This window comes from Sphaerodactylus townsendi, linkage group LG14 (genome assembly GCF_021028975.2).
Source record: "Sphaerodactylus townsendi isolate TG3544 linkage group LG14, MPM_Stown_v2.3, whole genome shotgun sequence".
In the NCBI taxonomy this organism is placed as follows: domain Eukaryota; kingdom Metazoa; phylum Chordata; class Lepidosauria; order Squamata; family Sphaerodactylidae; genus Sphaerodactylus; species Sphaerodactylus townsendi.
Genome location: NC_059438.1, coordinates 23,495,013 through 23,510,976, shown reverse-complemented (window position 1 = coordinate 23,510,976; position 15,964 = coordinate 23,495,013). Strand labels below are relative to the sequence as shown.

At 50.1% G+C, this 15,964-nt stretch overlaps 1 protein-coding gene across 3 annotated transcripts in view; it reads right to left on the bottom strand.

The window, feature by feature from the left end:
* Positions 1-15,964, bottom strand: part of LOC125443776 (BTG3 associated nuclear protein) — a 172,179-nt gene that overhangs the window by 108,963 nt on the left and 47,252 nt on the right. For all 3 annotated transcript variants that reach the window (XM_048516084.1, XM_048516086.1, XM_048516085.1), the window contains exon 7: positions 10,050-10,289. In XM_048516084.1, coding sequence (XP_048372041.1) covers positions 10,050-10,289 — 240 coding nt within the window. The remainder of the gene's footprint in view (positions 1-10,049; positions 10,290-15,964) is intronic.

Sequence of the window (15,964 nt, the reverse complement as noted above, 5' to 3'; positions counted from 1 at the left end):
TCCCTTTTTTTCCCCTAAGCAGTAGCTTTTATCTGTCCCTAAGATAATGCTGGATACTGCCCTGTTCATCTACAAGAGAGTGGTTGTTCTTGCCACAGCCAAATGGACAGCAACACCCTCAAAAGTTACTGGGCCAGGAGACGTGTTCTCTGGCGTTAGAACCTGGCACAGAAAACAACTGTTGGCTCCCCCGGCCACAGACACCCAGCTTTTTAAAATTCAGTGTAAACAAATAATTCTATAGGTGGGTCGGAAGGCCAAACCTTTTGTATTTGTATCACCGAATGATGCATGCCACGTGCAAATAAAATAAATGATGTTACAGAACAACATTGTTTGAAAGACAGAGCGCTCCCCCCGGCGGACATTGTTCGAGGAGGTCACAGCGCATTGATAAAAGTGAGAGCTGTCATCAAACCATCTACAGTGCCACGTGAATGATTTAAAAGCTCGCTGGAAGAGGCAGCATTCCGAGTGAAGTCCCTTTCCCTCCGGCCTTCTTCATCCACTTCCAACCCCGCTATCCTGACTGCAATGCAGCGCCTGAAGCTCAAAAGAGGATTGCGGCCCTGGTTTCCCATATTCAAACAGCTCAGCTAGAAAGTTTTTAAGGGACGTGCTTGCAGTTATTACTAATGTAAAATAATGGAAGCCTATATTTTCAATCACGATGCAACTCCTAACCACTGAAGCTCTCGTATCAGGTTTCACCCAGGGAAAAAAATCCCCCTATTTGCCGACCTCGATGTCATCAACTGCCCGAAAAACCTTCGCTCCACAACCACGGCTGCCCCTCCATGGAAAGGGACACCCCAAGAGATAAACGCTTTGCGGGAAGGCTGATGCAGCGGATCGAGCATATTTAATAAGCATATTTCCTTCACTTGGAAAGTGTGGCTTCTCAGTACTATATACTTTTCAAAATACTTTCTATTAAATGCAGATTTGGTTGGGGGCTCTTTTCCCAGAAGGAGGAAAGGGACCAAAAAAACAAAAAACCATCTTTCCACTGACAAGCTGAAAGAAGAGACTTGTACAGAACACAACTCTGGCAGGAATGCGAGTGGCATTGACTGCCTGGCTGGCACAGGCTCTCCTCAAGATGGCAGCTGAGCACCCAAGAACAGAAGAAGAGTTTGGATTTATATCCCCCCCCTTTCTCTCCTGTAAGGAGACTCAAAGGGGCTTGCAATCTCCTTTCCCTTCCCCCCCCCCCACAACAAACACCCTGTGAGGTGGGTGGGGCTGAGAGAGCTCCAAAGAACTGTGATTAGCCCATGGTCACCCAGCTGGGATGTGTTGGAGTACACAAGTGGTTCCCCAGATAAGACTCCACAGCTCAAGTGGTAGTCACAGTGTAGTCGCACTAATGGTCAGCGAACGCACCGAAAGCCTAATCCTTACCTGGGGAGCAGAGCTATTGTCCCTCGCCAGGTGAGTGAGCCAGACAGTTCATGACCCGTGACTCATGGGGGGAATGAGGAGTGGGGAGTGCGGTCGACCAGAAGGGCCGTGGGCTGGCGGGTTTGCCCGCGCGCTTCTAACTACGGTCCTGCTGGGCCAGCAGTGCATCACTACATCTCCTCCTTTTTTACATTTTAGAAGGGAGGCCAAAATGCTATGGGGTGATTTAGGGGGACGCTTGTCTCCTCTGCCGTTTGGTCGAGCTGACCGAGCTGTTTGTGCAACATTAGAACTTGGTTGCGGGGCAGGGGAAACTCGAGGGGCTTCTTACATGTGTTACAGGCAATATTAGATATACATTGAAACAAAACAGGGTCTTCTGATAAGGCATACAATCAAGCCAATGCAGAGCTGTACAATAGCACTTAACCATCCCCCTGGCAGCCAGCTCCAAAGGGCTGACCACCACTGGGGCAACACATCATATTTCAAATTAGATACAACTTCCTTCAACTCGCGCACTTTCATATGAATTAACTGAGAGTTATCAGAGAGATTAAAGCAACACATGTTATGTACATTCTCACAACCTTGGTGATGCAACAATAACAAGTAATCAATAGCGGCACGATTATCTAGAGTGTTCCTGTTGCTTTCGGAGGCCAGAGCATCCAGAGCGGTGGAGGTAAGAGCGTTGATAGACTTCCCCGCGAGCCGATAGTCTTAAGCGTTGTAGGTGGCGGAAGCCCAGGGACTCCTACTAAGGATGTCGCCGAAGAGAAACATACTTCTGCCTTGGAGAGGACTGGCACGGCGTCGCTCCGGCGAAGGAGGGATCGAAAGAGCAGAAGCGGAGCTTGGCGGCGGCGTAGCAAGGTGTCTGGGCTCGCTGGGCGGGGCTTGAGGGTAGAATCGATTTGGTGAAGGCTTAACTGAGGCAGCAAAGAGTCCCGCAGCAGAGGAAAGTACGGGCGAGGATGTAGTTAAAAGTTCTCTCCCCGCAGGTCCAGAATTTCAGCCTTTGGGGAGCAGGATGTTCCCCAAACACGGGAATGTCCTCGTCTTGCGAAAGGCAATTCCAATTGGCCGAACCGGTGAATGGACCCGGGTCGGTTTCTCGGCTGGCTGGTTCGCCGACGATGCGGGCGCAAGTGTTGGACTCGTGATTAGCGACAGTCTTTGTAATCAAAGAGAGAGCGCCGACCGGGAGGGATTGGACGCATCGGTCCCCAGTCGGCGCTCATAAGAGTATCTGGATAGATGAGGCATTGTGAAGAGGGCTCAAGCCAGACTCCGCTAGGAAGTCTCCGAGGGCTTTGCAAACGAGGAGCAGGCAGGAGCTTCTTAGCAAACTCCCGGCTCCTAGAGGTACTGACCCAGGCAAAAGGACGAAACATTGGCAGCGGCGGCGAACTGCTCCCAGATGTTGGTCTGGTGAAAGCTCGTCAGGGGGTGGCCGACTGCCATTGGCAGGAAGCAACAGAGCAGGCAAAGGATGGGAGGCCGAAGTTGGCGGTGATGATCGCAAAGAGAGCAGCACAGAGGTTCTCGGGCGTCTCGTGGCCTTTGCTGGCGCAGCTCTTGAGCTTGGCTGGTGGTGGCTTTGGGATGTTTCCCCAGGTCATCTGGGCCTTCGTGGTCGCTCTCGCTTGTTGAGGGCGCTGGGCGGGGATCCTTCAGAGAGATGTGTTCCATCTCCTCCGGGATGGGGTTGGTCTCCTCTTGTCGCCATTCCATGGATTGGCCGGTCATATTGACGAAAGTTGGAGTCCGCAGGGATCTGTAGGAAGATGGACTGAAACATACCCCTTCCCCAGGTTATGGGAGGGGCCGGGTCCCACCGGGCTCGGGTCCGAGCGGGTGGCGGGAGATCAAGATCGAGTTTTTATTTGAGTTGAGTTTAGTATAAGAAGGCTGTTTTGCAGCCTGCGTGAAGGTTGCTTTTAAGCAATCTTACCGGGGGTCGCCTACTCCTCTTTTTTTTTGATTGTTTGACGGAGAGGGCAGAGGGTAGGCGGCCCTGATGGAAATTGGCTTCAGAGCGTCATCAGGGTGCGTCAGGGCCAGGGTCCGAGCTCCAGGGGGAGGAGGGGGCAGGCGGACCCTGGGGGGATTATGGGTATGCATGCTAAATCAGCAACAATGAAAAGGGGGGGGGTTTTGGGAGCTTTGAGGGGATGGGCGCCTCCGGGAGCTGAGGCAAGAGAGGCGATTAGAGGCAGATTCCTCACACAAACACGAAGGGGGTTTTCTATCTCAATGGGAATGTACTTACCGTGACCTTGGTGGTTGATGCGGGAGGGCTGGGATGGCGCTAGAATTTGTAATCGAATTATCTCAGGGAATTGCCGCCCGCCGAGACCGCTCCTTAAGGGTTGCTTTTCGCTGCCGCCTGGCCTTGCACCGCCGCGGCAACCACGCTAACCCACACAGGTTTGTGTGTGAATTTGGTGCTGCAGCATCCCTTTGACTAGAGGTTTCAACGGCCGTAAAACCGCTCCTTAAGCCAAACAGGTTTGTTAGGGGGTGCATAGTGGCGTGCAGCCTCTTTTTAGACTGGGGCCTGTCCTGGCAGTGCTGCGGTACCACAGGACGGCTCCAGATTTTAATCCAGGGGAGTGGCCAGTCAGCCAATTGGCCCTCCCGCTTTTGCTAGTCGAAGAATAAAACGAAGAGGGAGTGCGAGGGGGGGGGAGTTTCGAGAGTTACAGCTGGGATCGATGCTCCGGGTGGCGGTTTTATCCATCCCAGACCAATAGAGTCACTTTTACCTTGGCTTATGAGGTCTTCTTCCCAGAGGTTGACATGGCGATGTCCAAAATGATGGGGCGGACTGTGAGCTGCCGCTCGAAGTCCTCATGTTGACCGCGAAGGGCGGACGCCCGCTCTCGCTGGGGTTTGCTTCACTCCCCAGATGTGCGGCAGGCCTCCTCGGGTCGGCCACTGGTCAGGCCACCTCGCTGCTCTTGATGATCGGTCACTATCAGCGCCGGTGTCTACCAGACCCTTGAACATGCATCCCAGCTCCAGGTACCGGCTGGAGCTTCCGATACGCCTCCACCGGCCGCGACGGTGGTGACGGGCGCTTCCATGTTGGCTGCTGCTGGGGTCAGGTCCTCTCTATTGGGTCGGGTAGCGGCAACGATGGGGCAGGAGAATCAGCTGGGCTTAGCCAATGGCTCGGCAACTCTTGGGGGATATTTGTCCAGACCTGAGAGATGGATGGGTAGCGTGGAGTCACGACCGGGACGTATGAACAGCCCTTTGTTCGCAGCTGAGGCTTTTGGAAGCACCAGCCCAATAGTCCCCGTGCAGGGATGGGGTCGCCATACTGGGTTAGCGAAGGGAACTTAAAGGAGATGGGTTGGGTGCATGTGAGCGAGATGCCATGAGAGGGGGGCGGTTTGGGCGTGGGTCTTGTCATTTGGGTCTGCTCTAGTACTCTCCTCCTTGGTCCTGGGCTGGGGAGACGCCCGGGCGGGAGTTTCCCGACGGGCATTCGTCTCTCCAATGGAAGCCTCTCTGGCATCGTGGGCATCGGGTTTTTGGTGGCCTTCTCCTCCTGGGGGGGGAACCTCCTCCATCGGGGTTGTAGGCCCCCCCGTTGCCTGCATCTCCGAAGTGTCCTGATCTTCGCCGCGAGTTAAAAGCAATCCCCCCTGGGCTGTCCCCGGGCGGTGGAGAGTGTGAGACTAGCTTTGGTGGGCTGGAGGATCCGATGTCCTGGCAAGCCCTTTGAGCATGTCGCCCAGTTCCGGATTTTTGCCCAGACCCATGATCGCCTTATGCAACACTCGGGTGGAGGCGCTCTCCTTAACGCAGGCGCATGAGGAGCCTGCTTTGGGCCTCTTCACTGTCTACCTGCCTTTTGAGGGCTTCCTGGAGCCTGTCTACTAACCTCGCATAGGCTCTTTGGGGGTTTCTGGCCGGATGGAAGAGAAACTCTAAGTGGGCTGGCGAACCTTTGACGAACGCCGAGGCGCGACTCCGGGAGGCGCACCGTAAGCGGGTGGCCATTCTGCAGGCAGGACGATCTGGATTGTCGGCTTACGGCTGCATTGAAACCGTAAAGCTGCTCGGCGGTGTAGGCGCCGCCGGAGGTGGCTGCTCTGCTAAAGCACTGTTGGCGGTATTCGCTTTCCCAGATCACAAACTGCGAAGGGCTAAGGAGCATGCGGAAGGTGGTCTTCCAGTCAGTCCGGAAACCATTAGGTGGTTCCTCGCGATTGCCTCTAGCATGCCTCTCACGTAGGGGCTTGTAACTCCTACGTCCCGCATCGCCTTGCGGAGCTCGGTGAGGATATTGTAGTTTAAGGGCGGTAATTTCATTACAACCTCTCTGAATGACGCTGCCACCCTCTCGTGGTCTCGTGAAGTGGACGGGGCACAAAGCAAGTGGATCTCAGCATCATCTTCCTCATTGTCTTTCTTCTGCATGATCGTGGCTAATACGCTTCTGCGAGGGTTGTTGAAACCCGCGCCATTACGCGGCGCTTTGACGGAGGTGCGCGGTGGCTTCGGAAAGTGAAGGCGGAGCGTGCCGCTGAGAGTTTGAAACGGTGGAGGAGCATCGGCAGAGGGAGGACAGGACGTCCAATTTAGTGGATAGAGAAAGTTCCGGGGATGAAATTGAAGGCGAAAGATCGAAAGGAGGGCGGCCCATGGCAAGGGAGCCATGGGTCTGCAGGCTGATGGCGACATAACACTGGCTCTCCATCGCCAGTAGCAGCGACACCGCTGCAAGGTGCCTCTGTCCTAAGAGTGCACCCGATGTTTCTCCCCAGTCCTTAAGATTCAGTGTCCCCCCCCTCTGGGTACCATGGACACTGGGCTTCAATCTCCTCAACCAATTCTGCGCAGCTCCCTCTCTCTTAACGGGAGACCCTGCCGCATTTCGCTAACGCCAGCTCGCTAACGCAAGCTTGTCATAAGTCCTGCTTTTGCAAGCTTCCCATACTCACCGCTGATCCGGGCCGGACGAGAGAGTGTCCTAGGATCGCCGTATCTCTGGAGACGTCGCATCCAGAGAGCAGGCGATACCGAAACGGGTGGTCCCTGGATGCCGCCGATCCAGCGGACTTCGTATCGCTGCCCTTTCCCAGGCTAAACGATGAGTAGGGGTGGAGGTTTGGGGATTCCCGGTTTCGCACCAGCTTGTAGTCGCAGTAGGTCAGCGCAAGAACGGAGATCGCAGACGCCGAGTTAACAATATCTGGTGGAGATCGCTAGCAGCTGGAGCGCGCTGGGGTCCGTGGTTCCTAGCGAATCTCGCTAGTTCCTGGCACCTTTTATTATCATTCTAATGGGGCTGCAGAGGGCTGAACGGGGAGCCCGGGAGAGCCGGGAGACCGAGATCACATGATGTGTGATCTCACCTGCTACGCAAGTAGAGGGGAGCGAGGCCCGGCCTAATCCTTACCCTGGGGCAGAGCTTATTGTCCCTGTACCGCGAAAGTGAGCCAGACAGTTCATGACCCGTGACTCATGGGGGGATGAGGAGTGGGGGTGCGGTGCGACCAGAAGGGCCGTAGGAGCGGGTTTGCCGCGCGCTTCTACTACGGTCCTGCTGGGCCAGCAGTGCATCACTACACACAGTTCTTCGGAGCTCTCTCAGCCCCACCCACCTCCCAGGGTGTGTGTTGTGAGGGGGGAAGGGAAAGGAGTTCGTAAGATCCTTTGAGTCTCCTTTGAGAGAAAGAGGGGATATAAATCTAACTCTTCCTTCTTCTTCATTGGTTCGGACCATTGCAGGCATACCTCTAAATCCAACCCCAAACATCCAAACCAAGCACCGCAGTCTCGTTCATCACCAGGAGTTAACTGCTTCTAAGTATTCACCCCCTACAGGGACAGAAAGCACAGACTTCAGCACCTAATAGGTGCCAAAAATGAAATCAATGAAATCAATGGGGTGAGCTTTGAATAACTCCACACTGGCTGCAAAGCAGGAAGGCTTTTGGTTAAGCTGCATGTCAATTCCACTAAGAGGACGGACATATTATTTCACAAAGCTGAAACGAAGCTCTGGTGACGTGAATTTTGACATGACAGAGATTTCGCCTTTAAAAGGATACACGTGGAAAGAAAACAGTAAATGAGCTTGTCTCACTCGGAATAAGCAACCAAAAGAGCTAGATCATTCACACTCTCTGTATCACACACCTGATCAGAAACAGAGATCCAGTCTGTTGTTATGCTGAAAGCTTTCACAACATCTGTGTTTCCGAACGCAGCCATTACTACCAGGAGATTTTACTGATCAATCACCTTCTGCATCAGGAATGTGTACTACACCTGGGTATGTTCTCCTGTTGCAACGCTAACATGAATTCAGAGTGACATGCTCAACTGGAAACAGGGCTCGCGTTGTTTCTTCAAGGAAGCCCTGAAGTGTACTCCGAACGTTAATTGGTCCTCGTGGAGCTTTCCTTAAATAGACGTTTACAAAACATCTGCTTGGAGGTAAAAGAACACAAACCAGCTTCCAATTTCGTGCAGCGGCAAAAAAAAATTGGAATCTGATCATTTGGGGCTGATGAAGATCGTTCTGGTGTAATTTCCACTGATTTTGGGAACTGCAGAGCAAAAACTCACAGTACAGCCACAAATTTCTGATCGCTCCCAGTGCAGAAAGTGGAAAACTGATCTGCGGAGCTTTCCCAGGCTCGAAAAAAATCTTCCGTCTAGTCTGGAGTCTTGCAAATGCTCAGCCCCCAGCACCGCAAGAGGAGGCCAGGCCGCATTCTGACATTACACTAATCCAGCATTAAGCTAACTGCTGCACAACTCAGCTTGTCGTCCTGTGTACCTCACCCCCCTCCCAGTCACTGCCCTTGAATGGGACACAACGAAGGAATACTGATTTTTAAAAAATGCAATTTACTCACAATATAGGAATGCAGGCACCTTGAATACAGCCAGTTTCCCCCTAAAGCAGCGGTTCTCAACCTGTGGGTCATGACCCCTTTGAGGGTCAAACGACCCTTTCACAGGGGTCGCCTAAGACCATTGGAAAACACGTATTTCTGATGGTCTTAGGAACCGAGACACAAATAATTTTATGGTTGGGGGTCACCACAACATGAGGAACTGTATTAAAGGGCCGCAGCATTAGGAAGGTTGAGAACCACTGAGCTAAAGCCTAAATTCCAATTGAGTATTTGACAAATTCCAATTGACAGCTTGGCTGAGGGCTTGAAAGACGGGGAATTAGCTTCAGTGAAGGTGGGCAAATGCCTCGTTTATCACACACGTAGCCAAAGTTTATTTAAACCACGATTTCATCTGGTTCTGGTTCACCGGATAAGCCGCCGCCACTCGGGTGGAAGAGTGGGCAATCAAACCCGGTTCTCCGGATTAGAATCCACCTGCTCTTAACCACGACACCACGCTGGCTCTCAAAACCAAACCAAAAATAAAATAACAAGCCCAAAATCTCTTCCCCACTACTCCTTTTAAAGATGTCTGCCACTTTAAACCCCCTTGAAGCCCCAGCCAGCCAGCAAGAAGAGGAAGAGCTGGTTTCTGTACCCCGCTTTTCTCTCCCTTTAAGGAGTCACAAAGTGGCTGACAAGCTCCTTTCCCTTCCTCTCCCCACAACAGAAACCTTGTGAGGTAGGTGGGGCTGAGAGAGTTCTGAGAGACCTATCGCTGGCCCAAGGTCACCCAGCATACAGTGCAGTAAAATTAAATACAACTAGCGGGTCCCAGCCACGCGTTGCTGTGGCCCACCTACCTCACAGGGCGTTTGTTGTGAGGGGGGGAGGACAAGGAGATTGTAAGCCCCTTTGAGTCTCCTGCAGGAGAGAAAGGGGGGGGATACAAAACCAAACTTCTCCTCCTCCTCCTCCTCCTCCTCCTTCTTCCTCCCTTCCCTCCCCCTCGTGTGTATGTGTGTGTATGTGTTTCACTTCCACTCAAGTTACTGCCTATGCACTGTTTTCACTGCTCATATCTGGCCATCTGAGTGAACATTCTAAGCAGCACGAACATTCTAAGGGTGACAGTTACACACAGGCAGCTGTATGTCCTTCACCAGGGAGAACCAGGAAAAAGGTGTTTTACCTGGGCCAGGTGTGAAATTTCAGGTATGTTAACATCTAAAAACACTCTCGCCTTGCTGACTATAGTGGCTGGGAATTTTCAGAGGAATTGGCCCAGCAGTTACTGAGGTATACTGTCATCAACAAAAACACTGTTGGCTTTTTATATATATAGATAATCAACCTAATACCCTGGCTCCTCGTTACTGAGTTTTCAGATTAGCTTAGAGAAGCATGCAGATGATTATTTTGTATCTGTTCACATGTATGGTGTAGGGACACTATTTTGTACACAGCCCCATGGTAGGCCTGGTTTACATTACTAACTCAGTAATTGGTTAGATTACGCAAGCCATTTTGGTACCAGTTGTGGATTGCTGAAACTTTGGTTGAACAACCCCCTTTTCTCGTTTGTGTACAATCTGGATGCAGTGTTTGGCAGGAAGACACGGAGGCATACCGTAGAAGAGCGATGAGAAATGGTTTTAATCTCTCCGTGCTACAGTTTTAACTTCACTTGACCCTTTCAACTGGCCAAGAGCACAGTGTAAAATATGTGCTCCAGGCAAGAGAGGCAAACTCCACGGGGAAAAACATACTTACAGCGAATGCCGTAAATCATGAGGGGGTCTAGCTGTTTCTTCCCATGCTTCCCTTGGCCGGAAAGGTTGGAGATGGCCTGGATTTCCCGGTGAAAGAGGTAATCCAGCAACGTCAGCGCCATCTTCTCTGCTGTGCGGCAGTTGGTGCTGATGTGCAGCATGTCTGCGGCCGTGATGGGGCAGCGCACCCGCATCTCGGGATTGTTCTCGTCTCCCAGCCACGTTCCGCTGGGATAATCCTCTAAAAAGACACATGCAAGAAAAGAACATTTTACATCATGTGAAGTTGCCGTGTGCAGCACTGCCATTTTTGCTAAACGCTGGCTGACTCACAGAATTTTCTCCCCATCCAACATGGACTTTTTTTTTTAGTTTATATCTTAAGTGAAAATATTTCTTATTGAATGCAGTTCTAACCCCACCCTACTTTCCAAGGGGCTCAAAGTGAAATACGTGGCTTTCCACCTTAATTTTATTTTCACAACAGTCCTGTGAGTCACACTAGGCTGAGACAGAGAGAGACGGACGGTCTGGAACGTGGTCCCCCAATGAGCTTCATGGCAGAGTGGGGATTTGAATGGGGGTCTCCTTGACCCCGGTCTGATATTTTCAACAACTATCACACTGGCTCTCACCATTATACTGCCAAGGAACCACAGAGTCATAGAGTCATAGAACTGGAAGAGACCCCAAAGGGCCATCAAATCCAACCCCCTGCAATACAGGAACACACAATCAAAGCACTCCTGTCAGGTGGCCATCCAGCCTCTCTTGAAAACCCACCAAAGAAGGAGACTCCACCACACTCCAAGGTAGTGCATTCCCCTGTCGAACGGCCCTTACTGTCAGGAAGTTTTTCCTCATGTTTAGGTGGAATCTCTTTTTCTTCACTTTGAACCCATTGCTCCTGGCTGACGGACCATCCTTTAAAACTCCAAAGGAGGAGACTCCACCACACTCCAAGGTAGTGCATTCCACTGTCGAACAGCCCTTACTGTCAGGAAGTTTTTCCTCATGTTCAGGTGAAATCTCTTTTTCTTCACTTTGAACCCATGACTCATGGTCCTAGTCTCAAATGAAGCCGCTTCATTTCCAACCATTTTGACAGAATATATCATTTCCACCTCTTCTTCAGTGAACTACTGTCATTCAAGTATCCACTTCCACTAGGGCACAGGTGTCAAACTCGTGGCCCTCCAGATGTTATGGACTACAGTTCCCATCATCCCCTGCCAGCATCATGCATAACAGCATATAGTCCATAACATCTGGAGGGACACAAGTTTGACACCTATGCACTAGGGTCTAAATCAACTGATCAACAAGATTTCTAATCTGCAGACTTTGTGCAAATGGAAACTAAAAACTCAACAACAAGGAAAAGCAAACCCTGCAGGGGGACTAAATAGTGAAAAGGGCTCAAAGTGTGCGAAGCAGCTTCACTCTTTAAATAAACTCATTAAACTTTGAACAGAAAGTCGTATCAGCAACCCTGGGACCACTTCCCATGGAACAATTCCAGCCATGACTGGACATTCCAGCCCAGGGGGGGGCAGTAGGTGGGACATAGATTGGAGACCTTGGATCCATACAGGGTCAAAGCCTGTATATAATGCAGTCAGTCACTTTTTAAAACTATCCTTCGGTTGCGAGGTCAAGAAAAGCAGCCAGAATTTCCTACTCTGGGACCCACAGCGTGACCACCAGGGGACTGAAAACCACAGCAAAGATAAGCAGAAGTTTAGAGCAGCGCACAAAATAAAAAGCGGGTGTCATCTTTGTCAGCAGAAGCGGAGAGATGAGTCACCACAGTCGTGGGAACGGGACTGTTGACTCAGCAAGAGCAGGGAACAGACTTGGAAAGTACAACACATGAGCAGCGGCAAGTGGCAATTTACTTGATTAATTACTTATTAAGGGCACTTGCTCAACTGTAACCATCTCTTGCAGACACAACTGGATTGGCCTTCACTTGCAGACTCACTGAACGGGGAGTCTGCGTTCCTTCCCAAACACATCATTTACCAAATCAGCAGACCCAGCCATGGAAGTGAATCACTGCAGTTCATCTCCCAAAAGCGTCTCCTTGCTGATGGAGACTGAGGTCGTAAGAAGGAGGACACAGATTTTATGTCACTGGCACCCAACACTAAAAAACGCCACGCTTGGTGAGGAGTTTGTGACAGCGAGACAGAGGACAGGGAAACCTCCCAAGCCTATCAGAGAAGGATAGTTTGTTCTCTCTCCTTTCTTTTTGCAATGGCTTTGGGGCAACAAAGCGCTACACCTCTGAAATCTGATTCTGTTGTGCAAGGTCAGACACACATGGAGGTTCTATAGTCCAGTCAAGTGCATAGGAACAATAGCCACATACCAGAGTTTTTGCATGGCTCCAAGTCACAAGGCATGCCTTACTTCTCCCTTACTTTACAGCCTACTACGACTTCTCTTGCCTCTTCTTGGGTAGTCACAGTTCTTCTGTGATCTCTCCGCCCCACCTACCTCACAGGGTATTTGTTGTGAGGGCAGAAGGGTAAGCACTCTCCACCCCACCTACCTCACAAGGTGTCTGTTGTGGGGTGAGGAAGGAGCTTGTAGGCCGCCTTGAGTCTCCTTACAGGAGAGAAAGGTGCGGTATAAATCCTAAATCATCATCATCTTCATCACCTTTGCCTAGACCACAGGTGTCAAACTCATGGCCCTCTAGATGTTATGGACTACAGTTCCCATCTCCCCTTGCCAGCATCATGCTGGCAGGGTTTGATGGGAACTGTAGTCCATAACATCTGGAGGGCCGCGAGTTTGACACCTATGGCCTAGACCATGTATAAGAGAAGCAGGTGCAAACCTCAAGGTCTGCTTTGAACCTATATCAGAGGGGTTTCTGCAGACTTCTCTTAGCAGTTTAGGAACCACGCTTATGCTAGGACTGACACAAAATCACGAATGCCTGTTTTTCATAACTCTTCTGTATTCAGGCTCCAGCCACGAGGAGTTCAGATGAAGGAGTCGTTCCCACTTTTGCATGACCCCGGAAAAGCACGATCTTTATTTCCTGCCGTTGGCTTGAGTTAAGCGGCCTGCATTCTGTTAGACTGTCCGCCAAGGAGAGAGCCATAAAATCCCAGCACGAGAACCCACTTCAATGCGCCCGATCACTCATTGAACACCTCATCAAAGGCAAGGTGATGTAACTAGCAGCAGACCCCGGATTAATGCAGGTGAACTGGGATAACAGGAAAAGCTAAGTCAGAAGAGCTTTAACAGCCTGTCCTCTGAGGTTTCTGTAGGGCCATATTTGGAGAAGAAACCAGGCATCAAAAGAACATGCGAGAACCAGTGTGAAGAAGGCTTCAAAACTCTTGCATACCTAGCAGTCTAAGTTGTACAGCTCCTTTTCCTCATTTTCTAAATAGGGAACTGAGCTTACTCAACATCTATCTGGCAAAACTGTAGTACACGATAAAAGAAGGCATGGCACCATCTTGGCAGGTCCCACAGATGTTGAATTAAGCCTGCAGCCCAAAAGCAACTGCCAAAAGGTGATGCTGTTGGTTGGGTGTGTGTCTTTTTCATCTAGTGGTTGGCTAAGTTGCTCAGAACAGAGAATAGCTATTTCTGAATGTGGTACTCAGCAAATTTCCAGGCCACCTGGTCTGAAAGTAGGGACAGCTCCTGTTGGATTATGCCTACCCACCCCCACCCAGCTAGTACATCTAGTTTGATTCCCCACTCTCCCAAATGAGGCCTGATGGTGACTCTGAAGCAGTCATAGTTCTTTCTGAATTCTCTCAACCCCACCTATTTCACAAGGTGTCTGTTGTGGGGAGAAAAAAGGAAGATGTTTGTAAGCCGCTTTGAGACTCCTTACAGGAGAGAAAGGCAAGGTGTAAATCCAAATTCTTCTCCTTCTCTGGAGCAGCAGTGGCGTAGGAGGTTAAGAGCTCGTGTATCTAATCTGGAGAAACCAGGTTTGATTCCCAGCTCTGCCACTTGAGTTGTGGAGGCTTATCTGGCGAATTCAGATTAGCCTGTACACTCCCACACACGCCAGCTGGGTGACCTTGGGCTAGTCACAGCTTCTAGGAGCTCTCTCAGCCCCACCTACCTCACAGGGTAGGTGAGGGGGGAAGGGCAAGGAGATTGTAAGCCCCTTTGAGTCTCCTGCAGGAGAGAAAGGGGGATATACATCCAAACTCTTCTTCTTCTTCTTTAAATCTTGTTTGTTGGGCAGGGTAGATGTAGCCTCAGTTATATGACATTATGGCCATGACATCTCTGTCGCTTTACTCAAGAACTCTGAACAGTCTCTCATTGGCTGATCCCAAACAAACCTGTCTTCACTCCATCATGCTGTTTAATTTACCTGGGTCAAGAGAGACACCTTTGAAATGAAGCCTTTCCTGGTAGATATCTGAAAAGGCTTTGATGCTGAATAGAGGGTGGAGCAAAAAATGTGACCTGGTAATAGGCAGATTTCCTTTATTTAATCATTCACAATTTCTAAGAGAGAGATCTGCTCAAAATATAGGACAGAAGGAGCAGCTTTCATTCTTGGGATGGAAGATGACTTAGAGTGTACAAAAAAGGCACACAGCCTCCTAGAAAAGCAAAACATGAAGTGTTATCAGCAGGCTGTGCTATTTTTGATCCATTTTCTGGAACTGGGGGGAACAACCACAGTAGTAGACATAAACACATCCCTTTCGCGCTTGCTTATTCTCTGAGCTCAAGACTCTGTTCACGCGAGTTCCACTCCATGTAATTTCTGGGTCAGACAGTTCATTTCTGCACAAAGAAAACCCCTTCCCTTCACAAAGCCAATTCTTCCGAGAGATATTATGTTTATTGCTCTCTAACTTACAAGTCAGCCGGCCACCTGCGGTGACTAAAGAGAGGACTGTCTTTGCAGAACATGCCTGCGAGGGCCGGAGGAGCAGAGCAGTAACACAAACATTGGTTGCTGTAGAGACGAAGCACAGGGGAGAACCTAAACTCTCCTCATACAGAAACCTCGTGTCACGGGGACAACCGAAAATGAACTGGCTCGCTACCAATAATGCGCGCACGCGTGTGTTTCCATCCCTCCCAGAGAGATGGCTGACCCTTTGCCGCTACTTGCTTTATTCTGCGGGGAAACCCAACCTCAACTAGCCTGACATATGAGCTTTAGCAATAAGTCGAGAAGAAAATTCCAGCACCAGCTTCTCCCCAGGTCCCATCAATCACCCCTTTAAAATAAAAAGGAAAGGCCAATGAAACACCTGCCTGTGTAAATATTTAAAGAACTAACGAGTTCCTTTCATCAAAATAATTTTTTGTTTATTTGGCTAACTAAAGTTGGGTGCAAATCTGGCATTCAGGCCAAGGGAGGATGGCTGGTAGCAGTACCAGAAAGGCAAGAAACTGTAATAGTCTTAAGAAAATAAACCACTTCATCCACTAGGAATATAAAACCTTCTTTCTGGAGCACTTCAATAATACTTTGGCAAATGTGTAGGATATTCTACACACACTCACGATATTTTTTAATGATTATCAATTAGCCTGACTTTAACCGGTGACAAAGTTCAAAAATCAGACAATGATATTAGAACTTAGATAACTAACAGCTTGCAAACTCAGTCAACTAAAAACCCAAGGTAAAACTTGAGTTTTACCCTGGTGCCGTTTACCCATCTACAATTCCCATACTCATAATACGGCTCTGCCCTTGGCATAGAAAGACTTTGCTAAGCAGGCAAGGTTCAGACGGAGGAATCCTGCCTCCTCCCCTTACACATAGGCAGCAAACCAAGGTTTGTCATTTTTTTCTGAAACCCAAACTGTGGTTTGAGCTCCTTCCTCAAAACTAGAATTCCAAACCAAGATTTTGATCCTTACCTGGAAACCTGATTTGGAGGGAAGAGTACAAGC